At 50.6% G+C, this 22,915-nt stretch overlaps 1 protein-coding gene across 2 annotated transcripts in view; it reads right to left on the reverse strand.

Annotated features, from left to right (window-relative positions):
* Positions 1-14,533, reverse strand: part of LOC103719334 (protein TIC 20-I, chloroplastic-like) — a 41,063-nt gene extending 26,530 nt beyond the window's left edge. The window contains exon 1 of one of the 2 annotated variants that reach the window (XM_026809346.2): positions 13,938-14,533. Coding sequence is in view for 1 of the 2 variants with exons in the window: in XM_026809345.2 (XP_026665146.2) it covers positions 13,502-13,508 (7 nt within the window). In the remaining variant the exon portion in view is untranslated. Of the gene's footprint in view, positions 1-13,501; positions 13,524-13,937 lie in introns of those variants that run through there. The other variant, XM_026809345.2, reaches the window with a different exon arrangement.
* Positions 14,534-22,915: the final 8,382 nt, after the last annotated feature.

The raw sequence follows: 22,915 nt of genomic DNA on the forward strand, positions 1-22,915 counted from the left end.
TAAATCCAATTGTCTATGCAAAAGAAAAGAAGAAAATATGAAGAAAGGAAGATAGTTGCAAATCTAATTTAGATTAACTGGTCATATTATAGGAATCTAGTGGGATAGAAGACTATGCAAACAAATAAATTGCATGGAGATGTAAGCTAGGTAGTCAACGTACCTGTTACGGGGGAACTTAGCCACCATGCCCCACGTGACCGGCACGCGCGCCCAGGAAGACTACGGCAGCCCCTTGATCCAGCAATCCGACCCCGAGTCGGACATCTTCGGCTCCGCAGCCCGACCCCGAGTCGGCTGCCCCTTGATCCAGCAATCCGACCCCGAGTCGGACATCTTCGGCTCCGCAGCCCGACCCCGAGTCGGCTGCCCCTTGATCCAGCAATCCGACCCCGAGTCGGACATCTTCGTCTCCGCAGCCCGACCCCGAGTCGGACATCTCTCGACAACGACAGGCTATTCCCCAGAGGCACGCCGCGGCCCTCTGCTCCACTACACCCAGCAACGGTCGTATCCGGCGCTGCTCCACGATCCCCTGTAACAGCCGTACAAAGCGGAGCTCCACTACGCCCTGTCATGGCCGTACCCAGCGCTGCCCCACGACGCCCTGTAACGGCCATGTCAGTGGCAGCTCCATCGTGCTACACGATGACCAACCCCCCAAAAGGACCCCCCAGCCTGGTATATATGCGGCTGGGGGGAGAAGGGGGAGGGTAAGCAAGAACTTCCAGAGCATTCTCTTACTTGCTACTATTATCTCTCCTTCTCCTCCAATCTCCTCTGACTTGATCGTCGGAGGGCCCCCACTACCCCAGTGGTGGTGCGAGGCTTGCTTGCAGGTTTCCCGGTGGAAGGCGGAGCGCAATCAACACCAACCAAGGCAACTCAAACGGAACTCCGTTCACACCGCTGTGCCAATCGTTCTCGGTTTGGACCACCAGCAACAGTTGGCGCTAGAAGGAGGGCCCGAATCTCAGAGCGATCGTAATGGCACGGCGAGGTGGTCGTGGAGCTTCCAATGCCTCCGGTCGCGGGGCCTCTCGCGCCTCCGGCCGGGAGGCCGCTGCGTCTCCAACACATTCTCAGCAACACTCCACCGCTCCACCTCCCATTCAGATGGTCGAAGCCGCTCAGTTCGACCAGTTAGCCCAGCAGGTTCGCACCCTCGCGGAGGCAGTGCAGAACCTGCAGGGTGTGATATCTCGGGTGCCGCAGCGGGCCCAGGAGCCGCTGCTCCCTGAGCGCTCACCTGTCCTCCTCAACCCGCGCTCCTTCCTCTCCCATGGGGAGGAGCGTCGGCGCGAGGAAGATTCTCGAGCACGGTCCATTCTGCCGGGACCTTCCCATCGGAGCTGCGCGGGGTACGAGAGGCGGGCCCGGGCGCGTTCCCAGATCCCCCAGTCCTCAAGGAACCCGCGCTCCAGTCGGTCCCCCTCTCGGTGCTCCTTGTCTCCCACCCATCGGTCGCGCTCCCTGGACCGGCGGGTGGACGATCTCCACCGACAACTCCAGGTTCTAAAGGGCCACTCCAAAGATCCCTTCGCCGACTTGGAGATCTCCTCCCAGCCGGCGCTTGCCTCGAGGATCCTGCGGACCCCGAATCCGCCGGGGTTTAAAATGCCGGCGATCGAGCCCTATGACGGGGCGGCGGACCCGCGGGATCACGTCGAGAGTTTCAGGACCCTTATGCTCCTCCACGGAGCATCAGATCCTCTCCTCTGCAAGGCCTTCCCGGCGACCCTCCGTGGCCCGGCAAGGGCGTGGTTCGCCGGCTTGGAGGCTAACTCAATCCAGTCCTTCGACCAGTTTACTCGCCTCTTCATCACCCATTTCGCCGTCAGTAGCCGGCGGCGACTGGTCTCCGACTCCCTCTTTGATGTCCGGCAAAACGAGGGAGAAAGCTTGCGGGATTATCTTACCCGCTTCAACAAGGCTACGCTGGAAGTCCGGAACCTGAGCCAGAAGGTGGCTCTTTCAGCCCTGAAGCGTGGCTTCCGAAAGGGCAGACTCACCTTCTCCCTGGACAAACGCCTGCCGCGGAGCTTCCCGGAGCTGTTGTCCCGGGCGAACCAGTATGCGGACGCCGAGGAGGCGTCCGCCCACCGGAGCAAGGAGGCCGCCGAGATCCTTCCAAAGCTCGGGAAGAAAAGGCGAAAAGAGGCACGCCAGAGGAGGAGCCCGACGCCTCAACGTCGGCGCAGAAGCCTGTCGCCGGCAAGGAACAACGGCGCCCTACGCCCTCGTTCTCCGCCCCGACGTTTCAACCGGTACACTCCTCTCCTGACTCCCCGGGCCCAGATCCTCATGGAGATCAAGGGGCGGGAGGACCTTCCGGTCCCGAGACAGATGAAGAAGATTCCTGGGAGGAGGCCCTCTCGGGCGTACTGTGAGTACCACCGGGACCACGGCCACGACACCGAAGACTGCTTCCAGCTTCGGGACGAGATCGAGGCTCTCATCCGCCGAGGGCGTCTCGGTCGATATGTGAACGACCGACGTCCCCCCGCAGACCCGCGTCCGGCCGACCCGGCCCCTCAGGAGCCTCGGGAGCAGAATCGACCCGTCGCGGGCGTGATCCACACCATCACTGGGGGCTGCCCCCGGCCCGAGAGGAACGCAGGGGGCTCGACTGAAGCGTCAGGGGCAGCCGTCGCGAAGAGGCAGAGGGTCGGTAATGTAATCACTTTTTGTGATGAAGATGTAAAGGGGGTTCAGACCCCCCACGATGACGCCATGGTGATCTCCCTCACTATGGCAAACTATGGTGTAAGGCGTGTTCTTGTGGATAGTGGAAGCTCAGCTGATATTTTGTTTTACGAGGCCTTCCAAAAGATGAGCTTGTCCAGACAATTGTTGCACAAAACATCCACCCCCCTCATAGGATTCACTGGTGACGCTATCTCGGCCGAAGGTGTCGTTGAGCTGCCTGTGACTGCGGGCGTTGCACCCGCAGAAGCCACAGTGCGGCTCGGGTTCTTGGTCGTCCGTGTTCCCTCGGCCTACAACGCTATCCTCGGACGACCCGGACTGAACGCCCTTCGCGCGGTGGTCTCTACGTACCACTTGCTCATGCGGTTCCCCACGGCGGCCGGGATTGGAGAGGTCCGAGGTGACCAACCGACCGCAAGACAATGTTTCCTAGCAACTCTCAAAGGGAAGAAGCCCGTAGAAGCCTTAAGCGTCGAGTCCCTCGACGCCAGAGACGAGGTGGCCTTGCGGCACGGGGAGCCGGCCGAGGGTGTGATCGAAGTTCCCCTCGAGGAAGGTCGCCCGGACAGGACGATCCGGGTCGGCGCCAATCTCGACCTGGGAGCTCGGGCCCGGTTGGTGGAATTCCTCCGAGCCAATGTCGATGTGTTTGCCTGGTCGGCGGCCGATGTACCTGGGATCGACCCGGAGGTCATTTCTCACGCCCTCAACGTCGACCCGACCCACCGACCGGTAAAACAGAAGAAGAGACACTGTGCCCCGGATCGGATCCGAGTGGTCGACCAGGAGGTAGACAAGCTCTTGGAGGCAGGATTCATAAGGGAGGTCAGCTACCCCGAATGGCTGGCAAATGTCGTACTTGTCCGGAAGGCGAGCGGAAAGTGGAGGATGTGCGTCGACTACACCGACCTGAACAAGACATGCCGCAAGGATAGCTTTCCGCTTCCGCGGATAGACCAACTGGTCGACGCGACTTCCGGATATCAGCTGCTGTCTTTCATGGACGCCTTCTCCGGCTACAACCAGATAATGATGGCTCCACAGGACGAGGAGAAAACTGCCTTTACAACAGACCGGGGGCTGTACTGTTACAAGGTAATGCCCTTCGGTCTGAAGAATGCTGGCGCCACTTACCAGCGCCTCGTCAACAAAATCTTCAAAGAGCAAATCGGCCGGAACATGGAGGTGTACGTGGACGATATGCTGGTGAAGAGCCGCCATGCAGACCAGCACATCGCGGATCTGGAGGAGACTTTCGCCACCTTGCGGAAGTTTCGCATGAAGCTGAACCCAGCGAAGTGCGCCTTTGGCGCTTCGGCCGGGAGGTTCCTCGGTTTTATTGTCAACCAGCGGGGGATCAAAGCCAACCCGGACAAAATCAAGGCCATCCAAGATATGTCCCCTCCGACCAAAGTGAAGGAGGTTCAGGAGCTCGCTGGGAGGGTCGCCGCGCTCGGACGATTTGTGGCAAAATCGGCCGAACGCTGCCAACCTTTCTTCAAGGTGTTGAAACGCCCGAAAGACTTCCTCTGGACGGCCGGATGTCAAGCAGCATTCGACCAGCTCAAGGAATACTTGGCGTCTCCTCCCCTGCTGTCCAAGCCGCAAGAAGGGGAGATGCTCTACCTCTATCTGGCGGTCTCCCCAACCGCAGTCAGTGCGGTACTGGTTCGGGAAGAGGCAAAGCTCCAGAAGCCTGTGTACTACATCAGCCGGGTCCTACGGGATGCCGAGACGCGGTACACGAAGGCTGAAAAGATCGCCTTCGCGCTGCTGACCGCGACTAGGAGGCTTCGCCCCTATTTCCAGGCCCATTCTATCACCCTCTTGACCGATCAACCGCTGCGGCAGATCCTCAGCAATCCAGAGAATGCGGGACGGCTGGTGAAGTGGGCAGTAGAACTTGGTGAGTTCGACATCCGCTACCAGCCCCGACCCGCCATCAAGGCCCAGGCGCTCGCGGATTTCCTCGCTGAGTGCACGGTGCAGGAGGCGGAACCTAGGTCGCCGGAAACACCCAGCCTCGACCTCCCGATTTGGACGCTTCACATCGATGGGTCGTCGAACCCCGAAGGTGGAGGGGCCGGGCTGGTCCTTACCAGTCCTGATGGAGTGATAGCCGAGTACGCCTTGAGGTTCGGATTTCCAGTGACCAACAACGAGGCGGAGTACGAGGCCCTAGTCACGGGACTCAAACTCACCAAGGAGCTCGGCATCCGGCGCCTGAAGGTCTTCACCGACTCCCAGCTGGTGGTCGGGCAGGTCCGTGGGGAGTTCGAGGCCCGGAACCCGACCATGCAGAATTACGTCCGGAAGGTGCAAGCACTCATTTCCGACCTCGGCAGTGTCGACATCCAGCAGGTCCCGAGAAGTGAAAATGCCAGGGCCGACAGGTTGTCCCGCTTAGTGGGCGCAGACGCGCACAACTTGTCGAGGGCGATCTACCTGGAGACCCTGGATGCCCCGAGCATCGGCGAGGCTGAAGCGGTGATGGCGATTGATCCGGAGCCGTCTTGGATGGACCCGCTTGTCGCCTACCTCGCCGAAGGGATCCTCCCTGAAGACGAAGATCAAGCTCGGCGACTTGTTATGAAGTCCGCCCACTACGTACTCTATGAAGGGAGGCTGTATCGGACCTCGTTCACCGCCCCCCTCTTAAAGTGCCTCCGCCCCTCGGAAGCGGCCTACGTCCTCGGCGAAGTCCACGAAGGCGTTTGCGGATCACACTTGGGGGCTAGGTCCTTGGCGCACAAGATCATGAGGCAAGGCTATTATTGGCCTACCTTGTTGGAGGACTCAAAGGATCATGTACGGAAATGTGACGCCTGCCAGCGCCACGCCAACGTCCAGAGAGTCCCTTCTGTCCCCTTGGCACCAATCACTGCACCCTGGCCCTTCGCCCAGTGGGGAATGGATATCCTCGGACCATTCCCCGTCGCTCCAGCTCAGCGGAAATTTTTGATTGTTGCAATCGACTACTTCACCAAGTGGGTGGAGGCAGAGCCGCTGGCCACTATCACGGAGGCGCAAGTCCGGAAGTTCGTGAAGAAGAACATCATTGTCCGATTTGGGGTACCTCGGGTCCTCATCTCGGATAATGGTCGACAGTTCGACAACAAGCATTTCTGTGACTTCTGCGAGGAGTTTGGGATCGAGCATCGATTCACATCTGTGTCGCATCCCCAAACCAACGGCGAGGCCGAGGTCACAAATCGGACAATCCTCCAAGGAATCAAAGCGCGAATCGGTCGGACGGGGCAAGCTTGGGTCGAAGAACTCGATAATGTCCTTTGGGCGTATCGGACCACACATCGGACCCCTACCGGGGAGACGCCTTTCAGCCTAACCTATGGCACGGAAGCCGTTGTCCCCGTGGAGCTCGGACTCCCCTCACCTCGGGTGGCCGCGCACCGACCCGAGGCCAATTCGGAGCAACTCCGAGGGAACCTGGATCTCTTGGAAGAAGCAAGGAAAATGGCGCAGGTTCGGATGGCGATGTATCAGCGGAGGGTGGCCCGATATTACAACTCCAAGGTCCGACCGAAGCTTTTCAGAATCGGAGATCTGGTGCTAAGGCGAGCTAAAGCATCTCAACCTGCGGAAGGTGGGAAGCTAGCGCCAAATTGGGAAGGCCCGTATAGGGTTCGCTGGGTAAACCGACCTGGCTCCTACCAGTTGGAGGCCCTAGATGGTCGAAAAATTCCAAGGAGCTGGAATTCCGCTAACCTGCGGATGTATTACCAGTAGAACAACAATGCCAGAAAGACAGTTCAAAAATGTACAACACTTTTCATTTCAATAATTTCTGGTTACAATGGCGTGCTCGTGTGATTACAAGGAATTCCCAGAGGGGAATTAGGGTGTAAAGAAAGTAAAGAAGAGGTGGAGACTCCGAGGAGCTGAAGATCTGGGATCCCGAAACCTCCATCCGAAGCGGCTGCAATCCCACCGGAAGTGGGTGCTTCCAACCGGAGGCGCCATCGACGTCTCACGAAAAAGACGAAGAGCCGGCGCGGATGAAGAAGAAGTGGACGAAGGAGAAGTCCACACTGCTCCTACCCAGAGGCGCCATCCACGCCTCACGAAAAAGACGAGGAGCCGCCGCAGACGAAGCTCCCGCTGCCTCCAGGGGAACGCCACCTCCAAGGGATATTCCGGTCCTCCCCAGTGTTAGGGGAGAGAAGGGATACAAGGAAGAAGAGCATATGGAGGCGCGGTCCCGGATCAAGCGTCTGGTGCGGAGCTCAATCGGAAGGCCGAACTTCAAGGAGGGGAGACGTGATCCCGGATGAAACGCCTAGAGCGGAGTTCCGCCGGGGAGAACCTCCTTGTTGATCCCAGATGAAACGGCTAGTTGGCGGAAGTCGCGAAGGGCGCGCCTCCCGTTCCTTCGGTAGGGGTCTCTCAACCATGCGCCGGAGAGGAGGCCCACGATCCATGGCAACCTGAACAGCTCCGGCTTGGCAGGCTCCATCGCACCTGCACCTATATTTATAGCCAAACTGCGGCCCCCCGGTCGTTCCGATGCGGGTGGCTCCAATAAATGCGGGCGCATTGAATCCGGAGCCGATCCGGCTCTCGAGGCGTATCTTCCCGCGATTTCCTAAGCGTTATTCTCCTTAATCGCATTCTCTGTGCAGGACACTCCGGGTGGCCTGTACCCCTAGGTCCACATATCTCCGCTCGCGCCCAGGCCGCATCCGCCTCGAAGAACGCGCGTATCGCGGCCGCTTAACTGACACTCCTCGCAAGCAGCAACTGGTGATCCGATTTCCCAGGTAACCCCTCAATTAGCATTTAATGCCCATCTGGTGTTCCCCAGGCGACGCTTGGAGAGGAGGAGAAACACGATCGCAGCTGGCCACGGAGAAATCCCGTCGGGCGGCAAGCGACAGGCGCACGACCAGCGAGCGGAATTTCCCGAGGCTCGGTCCTCGGATGCCAGGCTAACCCGATGATCATCCCGGGAGCAGACTAGCCTGAAGCCCCAACCGGTCGCCTCGGCTTGCGCCAGCCTTGGCCGACCAACGAGCGGAATTTTCCGAGGCTCGGCCCTCGGATGCCAGGCTAACCCGATGATCATCCCGGGAGCAGACTAGCCTGAAGCCCCGACCGGTCGCCTCGGCTTGCGCCAGCCTTGGCCGACCAACGAGCGGAATTTCCCGAGGCTCGGCCCTCGGATGCCAGGCTAACCCGATGATCATCCCGGGAGCAGACTAGCCTGAAGCCCCGACCGGTCGCCTCGGCTTACGCCAGCCTTGGCCGACCAACGAGCGGAATTTTCCGAGGCTCGGCCCTCGGATGCCAGGCTAACCCGATGATCATCCCGGGAGCAGACTAGCCTGAAGCCCCGACCGGTCGCCTCGGCTTGCGCCAGCCTTGGCCGACCAACGAGCGGAATCTCCCGAGGCTTGGCCCTCGGATGCCAGGCTAACTCGATGATCATCCCGGGAGCAGACTAGCCTGAAGCCCCGACCGGTCGCCTCGGCTTGCGCCAGCCTTGGCTGACCAACGAGCGGAATCTCCCGAGGCTTGGCCCTCGGATGCCAGGCTAACCCGATGATCATCCCGGGAGCAAACTAGCCTGAAGCCCCGACCGGTCGTCTCGGCTTGCGCCAGCCTTGGCCGACCAACGAGCGGAATTTCCTGAGGCCTAACCCTCGGATGCCTGGCTTAGCGCCGGAAGAAGTTCCTGAGGCCTAACCCTCGGATGCCTGGCTTAGCGCCGGAAGAAGTTCCTGAGGCCTAACCCTCGGATGCCTGGCCTAGTGCCGGAAGAATTTTCTGAGGCCTAACCCTCGGATGCCTGGCTTAGTGCCGGAAGAATTTCCTGAGGCCTAACCCTCGGATGCCTGGCCTAGCGCCGGAAGAATTTCCTGAGGCCCAACCCTCGGATGCCTGGCTTAGCGCCGGAAGAATTTCCTGAGGCCTAACCCTCGGATGCCTGGCTTAGCGCCGGAAGAATTTCCTGAGGCCTAAGCCTCGGATGCCTGGCTTAGAGCCGGAAGAATTTCCTGAGGCCTAACCCTCGGATGCCTGGCTTAGCGCCGGAAGAATTTCCTGAGGCCCAACCCTCGGATGCCTGGCTTAGCGCCGGAAGAATTTCCCGAGGCCTAACCCTCGGATGCCTGGCTTAGTGCCGGAAGAATTTCCTGAGGTCTAACCCTCGGATGCCCGGCTTAGCGCCGGAAGAGGTTCCTGAGGCCTAACCCTCGGATGCCTGGCTTAGAGCCGGAAGAATTCCCTGAGGCCTAACCCTCAGATACCTGGCCTAGCGCCAGAAGAATTTCAAGAGTCGGGAGTCAGCGAGACGCTACCAAGAGTTAAAAAGAAGAAGGACGAAAGTGAAATGAAGAAACTCTATTTGCATTAACTTTCATTGTTTCAGGGCCGAGACCCATACAACTTGGCAAAACGCCAACACACAAAGAAAAGAACAAAAATACAGAAGGTCAGCTTGGAGGAACCCCCGGGTCGGGAACGCCGGGCACGTCCGCAGGGGGTAGGGAGGCGGTTGGAGAATCAGCAGGCAATGGCGCCGGAGAGGAGTCAAGAAGAGAGATCCCACTCAGGTCAATTTCGGGGTACTTAGCCGACACCCTTGTCAGGCCTTCCTCGAAGCCTAAGATAAAGGAGTCGGACCCCGCGTCCGACATGTCACGGACGAACTCGTCAGACTGACGATAGGCCTGTACCGCCTCCGACATATCACGGGTGAACTCGGCGGACTGACGATAAGCCTGTACCGCCTGACGCCCGATTTCCGCACTCTTCTCGGCCAGCGCCGCTTCTGCCCGCTCCATAATCTGAGCTTTCGCCTCCAAGACCTTCGCCACAATCCGGTCGTCCGCCTCGGAGGAGATCCTCAGCAGATCAGCCTGAGCCTCCTTGTGCTTCGCCTCGGCGGCAATGCGAGCAGCCTCAGCCTCCTCCAGGCGCGACTGAAGCTCCTGGTCGCTCGCGCGGGACTTCTCCAAGGCCGACTCCAATTCGCCCAGCTTGGCTTCAAGAGACCGGGTTCGGTTGCGGGCGTTGTCGGCTGACCGTTGGGCCTTCTCCCACCTCTCCCGGTAGTCGGCAGCCTTCCGGGACTGCTTCTCGGCCCGCTCCTCCGCCTTCTTGATCTCGCCCTCGAGACCCGAGGCAACCTTGAGTTGCTCCTGAGCCTCCAACAGTTGCTTCTCGAGGGTGACGAAGCCGAGTGCCCGCTCTTCGGCCACCTGGAGCCTCATCTCGAGGTCCCTGGTCGTCCTCCCCGCCGCAGCCTGACCTCCCTCCTCTACTGCCTTCAGTCGGCTCTCGGCCCTCGCCAAAAGCCTCGCCTGTTCCTCGTAGCACTCCTCCAGGCGGATCATGTACTGGGCGAGCTAAGAGATAGGAAAAACGAGGGCGTCAGGCGGGGATCAACAGAGCCTATAAATGATGAAAGCGACCAAAAGAACACTCACCGACATGAGACAGACGCAGCTGGCAGCCCCAATGTCAGGGACCCTCATCTCCCGGACCTGCCTGCGGTCCTTCTCCAGCAGCACCAACTCGATGAGGTTTCGGGCGCCGGCGAAAGTGAAGGCCGACCCCGACTTCTCCCCGGAGTCGGACGGTGGTTCTGCAGCCTTACCCTTACCCATCGCTTGGGGAAGAGTCATGCTGACCATGCTCGGGGCGGGGACCGCCCCTGGAATTGACAGGGTCCCGCTCGGCCGGGGCCTCGGCGCGTCCCTCCTCGTATCATCCGGAGCCGACCGAGTCGAAGGCTGGGCTGGGGACCGATCACGTCCGACCCGTCCATCTCGGGCGCGCCCGGGTGATGCCTCCGGAGAAACGGTAGTCTCGGCATCGGAGGGCTGATACAGCGTCAACTGCCGGTCCGCGCCCGCGGCGTCCCCCTGATCGGTGGGTCCGGACCCGTCTGTCGGCGTCGGAGTCGCCTGCCGGCGGGACTTCTTCGCCGGTGGGGCCCCGCTCGGAGGAGCTCGTTTCTTCCTCCGGACTGCTTCCAGTAGGGACGTCCTACCAACAGCCGTTGCCTTGTCCGACCGCATGACGTCGTCGATCTCTGCAAAAAGGACGAGGTGGTCGGAGGTTGAGAAGCTGAAGGAAAGAACGAGACGAAAGAGGAGAAAAGAGCTAAAAAAGAAATGGTGGCGGGCTCACGGTCAGCGGGGACCGAGCTCAGACCGACGTTCACCAAGGTATCCTCGGAAATAAGGCGAGCCACCGAGGGGAGCCGGCCCTCGGCAACCAACCCCTTCAAGACGGCGACGCCATCGGATTCCTCCCTCGACAACCTCGATAGGCCAATCGGGGACTTCATCGGCGTCTCCCAGGTTGCCCTGATTCCCCAAGAGGGATCTGCGTCAACGAAAAAGAAGCGCCCCTTCCAGCCGTGAATGGAGGTAGGAGCCTCCTTGACGAGGCCGCACCCTCGCCGCGCCGCAAAGCACCACCACCCTTTGTCCTGGGGGTGGCCGCTCAGGCCGTAGCATTCCCAAAAGACATTCAGGGTGGCGGAAACCTCGTGCATGCGGCAGAGAACCTGAAAGGCCGTCAGGGCGCGCCATGAGTTCGGCACCAGTTGCGTCGGCGCAACTCTTAAACCCCGAAGCACCTGAACGACTAAGTCCGAGGGGGGAAAGCGGAACCCGGCCTGAAGAATGCCCTCATTGATGGCAACCTTCCCTGGAGGAGGATGAGACATCCTCTCCTCAGGCCCCGGGAGCGTAACATTGCAGGCCTCGGGAAGATGGTATCGAGCCACGAACCTATCTACGTCTTCGGCGACCAGCTCCGACTTAATGCGGTCTGCTCTCACTTCGCCCATCCCTAATGGCCAGTGAATCTACGGTCAGGACGGGGTCAAGAAGGGGGAAAGGACCGGAACGACTGGAGTACACTAATACAAAAGGAGAAAGTATGGAGAGCCTTAAATTGAAGAATGGGGCAACTCACCGGAAGAGAAGGAAGAACGGCTCCGAGAGCGTCAAAGGAGGAGCAAGCGAACAGTCCGACGGCAATGACGGCAGCGCAAAGGATAAACTCAAAGATGTCTGTAAAGAGAAAGGCGGACGGAGGAGGGCCCCCGGTTAAATAGGCGGAAAGGTGGGTGACACCTCGGTGACGCCAGAGGACGCCTGGCTGCCGAAGGGTCGCTCGCGCCCCAAAGGCGAATCGACGCCATTAAGGAAGGATGTCCGCCGAAATCCTCAGACTGCCAGGTCAGCAACAACCGCCATACGCCATAAAGAAGGCGGGGAGCTCGAAGCGCGCGCGCCTCTCCGAGGGATGGCGGCAATCTCGAAGCATCACTCCCTTCACCCGTTCCCCTTCTGGTTCCAGGCTCGGAAGTGGGGGGCTACTGTTACGGGGGAACTTAGCCACCATGCCCCACGTGACCGGCACGCGCGCCCAGGAAGACTACGGCAGCCCCTTGATCCAGCAATCCGACCCCGAGTCGGACATCTTCGGCTCCGCAGCCCGACCCCGAGTCGGCTGCCCCTTGATCCAGCAATCCGACCCCGAGTCGGACATCTTCGGCTCCGCAGCCCGACCCCGAGTCGGCTGCCCCTTGATCCAGCAATCCGACCCCGAGTCGGACATCTTCGTCTCCGCAGCCCGACCCCGAGTCGGACATCTCTCGACAACGACAGGCTATTCCCCAGAGGCACGCCGCGGCCCTCTGCTCCACTACACCCAGCAACGGTCGTATCCGGCGCTGCTCCACGATCCCCTGTAACAGCCGTACAAAGCGGAGCTCCACTACGCCCTGTCATGGCCGTACCCAGCGCTGCCCCACGACGCCCTGTAACGGCCATGTCAGTGGCAGCTCCATCGTGCTACACGATGACCAACCCCCCAAAAGGACCCCCCAGCCTGGTATATATGCGGCTGGGGGGAGAAGGGGGAGGGTAAGCAAGAACTTCCAGAGCATTCTCTTATTTGCTACTATTATCTCTCCTTCTCCTCCAATCTCCTCTGACTTGATCGTCGGAGGGCCCCCACTACCCCAGTGGTGGTGCGAGGCTTGCTTGCAGGTTTCCCGGTGGAAGGCGGAGCGCAATCAACACCAACCAAGGCAACTCAAACGGAACCCTGTTCACACCGCTGTGCCAATCGTTCTCGGTTTGGACCACCAGCAACAGTACCAAATCTACATTCCAACCCTAGAAAAGTCAAAAAAAAAAAAAAAAAAAATCTTGCTTTGCTATTTCAAATGTTCATGATTGAGACAATCTTAAATTCATCCAGCTGATAAAAATTTGCATTGCTCAAACTAATGGACAGTCCCAAAGAAATGAAGACGAACAGGCAAATTATTTTCTTGGTAGGAGGAAGAAATTTACACATGTACCAAAGTTTAACAGTAGGACCCATATAAATGCCCATGTACCATATCTTAAAGTTTTTAGAAGATACTGAGCAACACTAAATTAATCCCCTCTTAATTACTTAATATATTTGGAGTCAAAAAATTCACCTATAGCACCATCAAAAAGAACCAGGTTTTGAAAAATAAATATCAAGTTGAGGCAAAAATCAGAACTGTTGCATCTTTTAATTGACTCCCCTGATGCAACCTGCTACATGGAAGCACTCAACGTTCTTACACAACATCCGGATGTGATCTTTCCTGCTCATCCTCCTTTAATTCTTGTTTTTTCCTACTTTATTCTCCTTCTGTTATAACTGTTATCGTTCAGTCATTCTCGTTGTACACCTTCCCTTACCTCAAAAAAAAAAAAAGAGAAAAAGGTTGAGACATTTCTGAGCACAGATAATGGAATTCAGAAGATACCAATCATCCTTGGGAATCGGAACAACCATGTGAAATCTTCCCTTTAACTCAAAGAACCCTACAAGAAGATGAGCACACAAAGTTCTATAGCAACTGAAAACATGAGAGAAGCTTTAATGAGCTCCAAGAACCTCATCAATTCCACACGATCATATATTCTTCTAGTTATTTCCTAATTTCTACAAGGACTCATGTCAAGATTACAACTTGATATGGATGATATAACACTACCACAACAAATATTAGAAATCTTGGGGGAATGATGACAGGAAAACTTACATGTGGTTGCATTACCAAAAGGAAACGAGAAAAATTTATGTTCCAGACTCAACTAATTTAATAGCCATTGAAAGAAGAAAAACATAAAGCAAGATCATAACGCCACGTATTATTTATTATATGACATAAAAGCGAGAAAACGAAGCAGAGAGTCTACCGGTGGTGGTCGCAGCCCTGCCGAAATCTAATCTCCTACAGGGGCCTCGCAAGCGAGGCAGGTATAGAACGGAATTTCTTGGTGACGAACTTTCCCGAACCGACAGGCAATCTCTCTCTCAATGGGTCGGGTTTGACACAACTCGACCCGTAACCGACCCGGCTCGAGATCTGGACCCGATTACCCGGATCAACCGGTACGACCGGAACGCGAGGCTGCGGAGTCGATCCTCCTAGTCGGCGGCGGGGATCAGCCGATCCACACTCTCCCTGTCGATCTAGGACAGGATCTCAGAGCCGATCTAGCCGGCGAGACGCGGGAGATCCAGTGGTTGCCGGACGTCCAGCGGAAAGGGGGAGGAGGGCTTTTGGTGCGTGCATTTGAGGGAAAGGGCGTGATCTTTGAGGTGGGAAAGGATGGAGAAGTAGGGATCGCCGGAGAGGAGGTCATCGGAGGGACGCTAGTGGAGCAGGCGGTGGAAGCGGCAAGGACGAAGGCGGAGGAGACGCCGAGCGGGACGAGGCAAGGAGGTGGTGGAGGAAAGGGGTCGACTTCAGATGGGTAGCGACGATGAGTTGCTCCCTCTCGGCGACGAATCACCGTGCTGGAATTTTGGAAGCGGGTTCTCGGATTTGGATTGTCAAGTTCCCGAATCCCAGAAAAGTGCGAGTTTGGCAGAGTCGGTAAACCCAAAATTAAAAGGGGCCGGGACTTCTGGCTGTAACTACTAACTAGGAGTGCAACCGAGCCGACAGGCCGAGTTTGACCCGATTCAAAAAACTCAGGCCTCATTCAAAATCGACCAAAAAATAATACTCAACACGAACTTGACTCAAATATTAACCGAGCCGTGGACTCTAATTCAAACTTTAATCATAATTTTTAAAAAAATATAATTAAAAACTAAAAATTATATTATATTTAAAATATAAATATTATATATTAAATTATTAAATTAATAATATATAAATAAAATATAATATTATGAAAAAAATATACTTAATTAAGCTAGCAAACTGTGGAGCCAAATATTTTACCACTCGAACTCGACTTAAGCTCGGCGATAGTCAAGTCAAGCTTGATCTCGAATGAAGCTTAAGTAGCTCACAAGTTGCGCGGCTCATTTATACTTTTTATCTGTAACTAATCCAAACCCATCTATCTGCTCATACCAACTAGAATCCAAAAACTATAAAACCAAGTAAATGACCCACACCCGGCCTCTCCTCAGAAAGGGTGGCTTTGCTCTTTGGGCTACAGCATCAGACCAAAGAACACCAAATTTTTAGTTTTCTGGAAACAGGGATCTGAAATAAGAGTTACAGTTTTTAGTTTTTTTTTATTTTAGTCACTAACAACCTGATGCAAATAGTTTGAATCAGGTTTTGTCATCTTATATTAAGATCATAGTTTTCAAGAAAATCATGATTATGAATGTTTTTACACTATCAATTCTCACACATTAGCTTGAGACTCAGGGCAAAAGGACGAATGATAGGATGATAAAAGTTTCATATACAAGAAGAGTAATATTGCTAACTCCTGTATGAAAAGATTTCAGCTAGCAACCTCATCCATATAACACTGATCTTGTGATTATAAGATCACCATTAAGCATCAAACCAACCATAAATACATCCATGGTCATTAGTTTCTACTGAAGCATTTTATGTCGTCTTCATCGAGGTAGAGATCACTATTAAGCATCTAAAATACCCTAGATTTGTCCATGTTAATCAATTTATCTAATAAGTAAACCTGTCTTAAAAAATGTTCTTGCTCATCTTCATTCAGAAATAACCTGCTATATATATTGATAGATAAAATTTAAATGCACGCAGGAAATAAAATACAAAGCCTGAGGATATACAGTGACAAGTTAAAAATCAATTATCATATACTTCTACCAGTTGTTCTCCACTCCATCATTCATCCACAGGGAAGCACAGCTCCTTGCACCTTTCAAAAAACTTACAATCCTGTCAAAGAATAGATGACATGAAAATTTATAACCCCAACCATCGATCTGGACTTTTGATTCCTATAGCCTTTGACCAGCCAGTTAGCAATCAATCATGCTTAAACTGAATGTTGATAAGCAGTACCTTATGCCAAAACAATCACCAATGAAACTCTGTAACCAGATACTAAACCATGGCAAATGGTCCTTACTAGCCTTCATCATCACAATCAGATAAACCAGATGGCTCCTCAGAGTGCTCGGGCGAAGATACTTCCATACTCTGAGCTGAAGATTTATCACATATGTAGGCATCACCAGAAGATTGAAATGACAAGTTTAGCTCCTTGATTTCTTTTAATATCCTCTTCATCAAAAAAAGTCATCTTTTAATATCCCAGGATCATGACAAGATGGTTCACCTTCTGAACTTTCAGTTGCCAAATAACCAAACTCAATGTCATCACTGTAAGTAACAAATGATGTTCAAGCATCTTCTTTTAATTTGTTCAAAAATTAAGGTCTGACTCATTAAAAATGCATCCTTCTCTATAAGTCATTGACATCTCCCAAAGGAGCTTTGTGTCCACAGTCATACTCTGATCAGAATAGCCCAGTTTCATGAATACCTATGATTGGGTGCCTTCAACAATCTCATTCACATCTATTGTGCCTGCATGCCTGGATTGCAATTTGGGCAGAAATATTGTTAAGCTTTTGGGATAAGTGGTGATGTCAACATGATATCAGAGCAGAGATCCTGAGTTCGAACCCTGTCTCCGCACTCTTTAATTCTATTATTAAAAATTTCACATGTTGGGCTCACCCATTAAAGAAAAATCCAGTCCACATGTGAGAAAGAGTGTAAGAAAATATAAAATATATAAATAAATCTACCTCATCTTATTAACTTAGGCTTTTGGGACAAGTGATGATTTTAACATGATATCAGAGCAGAGGTCCTGAGTTTGAACTCTGTCTCGGCACTCTTTAACCCTAGCATCCATTAAAGGAAAGTCCGGCCCCCATGTGATGGGAAGTGTAAGGAAATTAAAATATATAAATAAATCTAGCTCATCCTATCAGCTTAAGCTTTGGGACAAGTGGTAATTTTAACAAATATCAACTGATCCTTTTTGACAAAAATAGTGAGCCCTCTTTGCCTTCAGTGTCATATAGACTCCAAGAGCAGCGCAAAGTAAAGTTCATGGACATGAATATCTGAATCTCAAAGAGAAGTCATATTTCCCTCAGGGACAGGCATGGCTTTCTCCTCCATAGCACCAAGGCGCCGAGGACTACCAAGTGAAACAGCTTCAGGTGCTCCTAATGTTACCACCTGCAGATCAAACAATATCCATTAAGATGATAATAACCAGGCGATGCACCATATGGTCAACAAACAACACTCAAATGTCAAATGTCAAGTAACATTTGACATTTGAGAATCGCTTAACCACAGGCACCTTCTAGCTATCAACTTTGAATAGTCAAAAATTGGAAGAAAAGTAATTGGAAGTCTTAAGCAGGACTAGATGCAAAGTCAGTGGAGAGACTGGCGCATCTGAATGTGAAGTTGTGACCGAATAATGACTTCTGAATGACCCATTAAAATATCACAGGTAAGTATGCAGATTTATTTATTTGACCACTGTAAAATCAGATAGGTGCATGCTCCGATTTCTGGGACGGCTTTTAAATTGTGCAGCAGATGTCATCATGTGATAAACTCAATGTTGATGAGCTGCTCATGGCTCGTGCTGATCTCGTACTTATCATGGATCATCCATGGATTTTCTGTTAGCACGTCTCCTAATTTTAGGAGACTGATGTGGCCCACTTGATAAGTTTATCCCACATCAAGATCAACCTCATTTAAATGGTGATTAAATCCAATAAAGAAAAAGGTTATATAGAGTTTTTCTTATCTGGTAGTTTTTATGATGGATGGAAACAATTAGAGATAAATCTTATGGATAAAGATACGGATCTCTAACCTAGCAGTATAAATAAGCATGTGGATCTATTATCTAAGGCACTCAAGTCCTGCATAGGTTAGAAGCTCCGGATCTCTTCTCTCTCATGAGGTCTCCTCTTGAACAGCATAGGCGGAGGTAAACAAAATTTTATTTATTTATTATTCCGCTACGATTAATCCAACATGTTCTACTCTTTTCAAGTAAAACATTGAAATGAAAAGGAAAGGGGATGAGTGGAATTTCAGAATGGGAAAGAAAAGACTTGGCTAATCATTCAATAAGGTTCTCTTCCCTCTTCTTCGCATCGCTCTTTTATCTCTTTTGCTACTTCTCAATCGGTCTACCACTAAATGATAGATATATAAATCCCAGAACAGAATCAGATTAACAGAAATCAAGAATCCACAATTTTATTATTTATCATTGGAATCATCTAAATGCCACGGCGTATGGAGGAAAACAAATGATTAAAGATCTACAGATGGGGAAGTGAGAAGAGGGACCTCGTTTTACATGTGTTGCAGGAGCAGCCCCAATATGTTTTGGACACACCCAAGCAAGGATTCAAATACTACGCATGTTCATGATAATTTGAGCTGCTACTCCTACATCAACATACTGAGTCGCTTCCTGATCGAATGAGATGTTAGGGTTTTCTCCATCTCCGACAATTCGACAAATCTTGGAACGAGAATTAGGGTTTTTTCTTTCAATCTCCTGTCGGCTGATCGATGCAAAAGAGGGATTTGAACCCGTACGTCTTCTCGGCCCAGATCCAAATTAAAATTGGCCACGGCAACCTCTCGACCCATGGCCCGCTTGTAGTTTTTTCTTTACCATTTCCTCTTTCTTGGTGAATAAAAATCGGACCATTTCTAATTTTTTGTATGTCATCCCTAGGCAGCAGCCACACTGATGAGATATCAATAACCATCTTTGCTAGTTGACGTTCCTACTTTTTTTTTCTTTCATTTTCAAAATATAATTTTAGCTCCCTTACATTTTGGTTTTGTTTTCAATGCTATGAAAAGTATATATATATATATATATATATATATATATATATATATATATATATACACCACTAGGAATTCCTAAATTGAGGAGCTATTTCCCAAGAGAAGACTAGTATTGCCAAATACATATTTGTCGATCCTGATTTTTTAAAATAAAAGATAGATATAATCATTATTATGAGAGTAATACTATGAGGTCCTTGCGAGTGCATATAAACATTCCTCTTGCTACATGGATTGGTTGGACTTAAATCTATTCCGAGATAGTGATTGTAGAGTTATCAAGTTAGCAATTATTTGCTCGATGAATTTTCATTCCCAGTTTATGAGCACTCGAGAGCTTTTTTATTATTATTATTATGATGATGTATGATGTTACTTCTTTTGGGGGCTCGTTAGTATTGAAGTTTGATGGACAAAATAGCATCTTATAAAAACTATATAATAATCCCTTTATAACAATATATAAAGTTCAAATTTGATTCTTGGTATGGTGATAGTGCGGATAATGATAACTATGATTATTATATCATAGATTGTGTTTGGAAGTGGAATAAAATGAATTGAAAGGTGCTTGATCTAGCTAATCCACTTATTTTCAGCCAAATACTTATTGGAGCACTTAGATTGGATCACTTTTTAAAAGCCAAATGAGTATTTCCCAAGAATTAGTACAGAATTTTGTGCTTCCCAAATCAAATAGATTTAGGAATAAATCACTCTACCACATAGGGTAGAGTAATTTAGTTTAAAGTAAAGATGATTAGAAGCATATTAACTCATGCTTTTCTTGGCATTTCTAGGCGTCAAGTATTTTGTATAGCTATTTCTCTCTTTTTTTTTCTTTTTTTTTGGTACCCTAGCTTCTCGCATCGTGCGTATATGAGTACAGCCATTCAGATAAAAAAAAAGAAGCTGACTAAACAAATAAGGAACATCCGTCTGGTTCACCCTAAGAAAATCTTCCGAATGATACACCGTATAGAAGACCACCCAGCCAGCTACTATGTTAGCCTTCCGGTAAACATGAATGGCCCTGAATTAAGAAGCCACACTCTCTAGCCATCCACCATCTGTCAAGGAGCAAGGACTGTCCGTCCGACTCAGAATGTCATCCACAGACTCTTTCAATCATAGAGGCCGAGTTACCCTCCAGGTGGATGCGTAGGAGATGCACCAGGCGGATTAACTGAACCACCTCCCAGTCGCTGTGCCGGAGACGTCTTCCCTTTATTCTACAGCTGGTGACCAAAGTCCAGATCAAACCAGGGACCACCCACTCGCATAGTTTTGATGGCACATGGCTCCTTGTCTCCATCCCGATCCACTTCAGGCGTGGATTAGCTGCGAGAGATGGGAAAGCTAAAGCTACGTCAACACTAGTTTACGTGGGAGGAACATTAGGCAGCCTCCCTTGAGCCCACCATAATATATAAATGATTCCAGCTTTAGGTGGGTTCCATGAGATTTAAAACTTGGGATATAGAAATCAAAGAGATGAATTAGTTGGTATCATATATACTCTAAGCCATTACTGCAATCACAATGATAACTCCAAGGATTCTTAGATGCCTCCTAATGGATTCTTTGTATGATGGACGAAAAAAGTTAAGAGACTTTGATAACGAAACTCATGAAGAGAAGACCACCCAAAGTGGCATCACCACCATTTGTTGGCGGTGAATAATTCCTTCGTCTTTTGCACAGAACCCTGCGGTCATGATGGGTGCTGATCCTTTAAGTGAGTTGGTTTACTTTTGTAACATGCGAAGTCCACTCCATTGATGTTCTCACCAAGGGTGGTGAGAAATATTTGAAATATTTATTTTTGAATATTGGTAATTTTTGTCTTTAAACGCAATTGATTTGCTCTGGGAGAGCAGGAAATGGGGAACTGATTTCTTAGAAAACTCACTTTAAAAAAAAATTATTTATTTATTACAATTTTTTAATAAGCTTTAAACAATATATAATTAATTTTTAAGATTTTTTTTGGTATATCGGCTCCTCATACCAAATGTATATAAGTACGGCTAAAAAAATCAAAAGACAGAAGCAGACCAAGCAAGCAGGGAATATCTGCCTGGTTCACCCAAAGAAATTCTCTTGAGTGATGCACTGCATAGGAGGCCACCCAGTCAACAGCTGAGTTGATCTTCCGATACACATGCATGGCCTTGAAGGAGTCGTAATCCCTTGCCATCTGCCATATGTTAAGAAGCATGGACTACCCATCCGACTCTGAGAGTCGCCCGCAAATCCTCTCTATTACCGAGGCCGAGTCGCCCTCCAGGTGGATGTTCTCTGCACCTAAAGCGTGCCTCGCAAAGAAAAGACCCTCTTATGCCGCCCGCAGCTTCGCACCAATGATGGAGGTGTCAAAGATACGTCAACCACCAGCCGCCACAAATCTAGAGTGGTGATCTTTGATAATAAAGCCTACACTCCCTCTCTCGTCCCGATCAGCAATATTGCCATCAAAATTCATTTTGAGAAAGCGAGGAGGTGGAGCTCACAGGAAACAAAGAGAAATCTAGTCGCTGACACAGCTGGAAGGAAGACCTAGATGTCCTCGCCGCCACAAACAAAAAAAAGAATTTCAGTCCTGTAAAAAAAAAATATATTTTTTTATATTTTTTTTCCTACAACCAAATATATTTTAATAATATAACATATCTTAGTATGGATTGGATGATGATGGAATAGGGATATATCTCAAATAAGTGCAATATACAAAAGAGAAAACAATAAGTTCGGTCACTTTAAAAATCGAAATCATCATGACACAATCCACAAGACGTTATTTCTCGGGTGTTGCCGGTCCAATTAAAATTCTGCCGTCAGCCATGTCTTGTTGGAGGGGCGACCCCAGTTGAGACGGCCGACTCGTGGCCGCGTTGACTAAAACCCAAACCCGTCGCCTGCCGCGGTTGAAACGCAGCTAACCATGACGCGTGTCGCGTCATCTTTCATCAGAATATGTCAATAATGTCATTATTACCGTGCAGGGCTAGCGGGACGTGAATTTGGGAAACAATTGCCGACCAATTGGTGTAATATCTTCTCCTGCCGCTTCACATGACTGGGTCCCATGCGGGTGGTCCCACAATAAGCTAAATCAAATCCGTCCATCCTGAGGTGCTCGGGGTGAGTCACATTGTGGTGTCATTCTTCCAAGTACACAAAAACGACTACAGCAAATGGAAGCTCTCCAATATCTATCCACCTTAAAAAAAAAAAAAAAAAATTCTCTGGCATGGCATGATGCACTCATATTAGAGTTATATAAAATTATCGTTTTTACCCAAAAAAAAAAAAAAAAAAATCTCCACACCCAGGATCAACAGACCTAAGCGGTTTGGGGAAGCATTGGCAGATGGGTGTATTGACACGTAATAAAAATGTTATTTTATTTTAGATAAAAACAGTAGCAAATGTGGAACACCAATCCCAGCACGCAAGGATCCGAATATATTACCAACGTTTTGATGCATTTCATGCTACATTCTTGACTGCCGGAAGTTCTTGGTCTCATTGGCCTATGTCATGGTAGGAAAAAAGAAAAAGGAGGAGAAGAAAAACTTAGCTTGCAGATAAAGATTTCCCGATTCGATGGATTACTGGTTTATATTTTGGACAGGTAAAAATGCAAATAATTTTGACATGTCTACATAAATTACAAAATAAAATGATGACATGAGTTGGAGACATTTTATGTAACATGTTGTGCTAGTAATAACTCACATTTTTTGCTCGACGTGGAGCAAGAACATATAGGGTGGCATGCATCTATTAAAAGTTCAATATTTTTGGCAATTAAGAGAATGTTAAAAAGAAAGTTTGATAAAGAAATTTATTATTAGCTCACAACCAACTATATTGCTTGCCACATATATTGCACTTGCTTAATGCTAGTTAAAACGAAAACAAATATAATTAGTTCCAATGTCCAATAAACCATTCCTCACATCAATTGCATATTAAGTGTCAAAATAGTAGGATGCATGGTATGTCAAGTCCATA

The sequence above is a fragment of the Phoenix dactylifera genome, chromosome 4, assembly GCF_009389715.1.
Source record: "Phoenix dactylifera cultivar Barhee BC4 chromosome 4, palm_55x_up_171113_PBpolish2nd_filt_p, whole genome shotgun sequence".
Classification (NCBI taxonomy): Eukaryota; Viridiplantae; Streptophyta; class Magnoliopsida; order Arecales; family Arecaceae; genus Phoenix; species Phoenix dactylifera.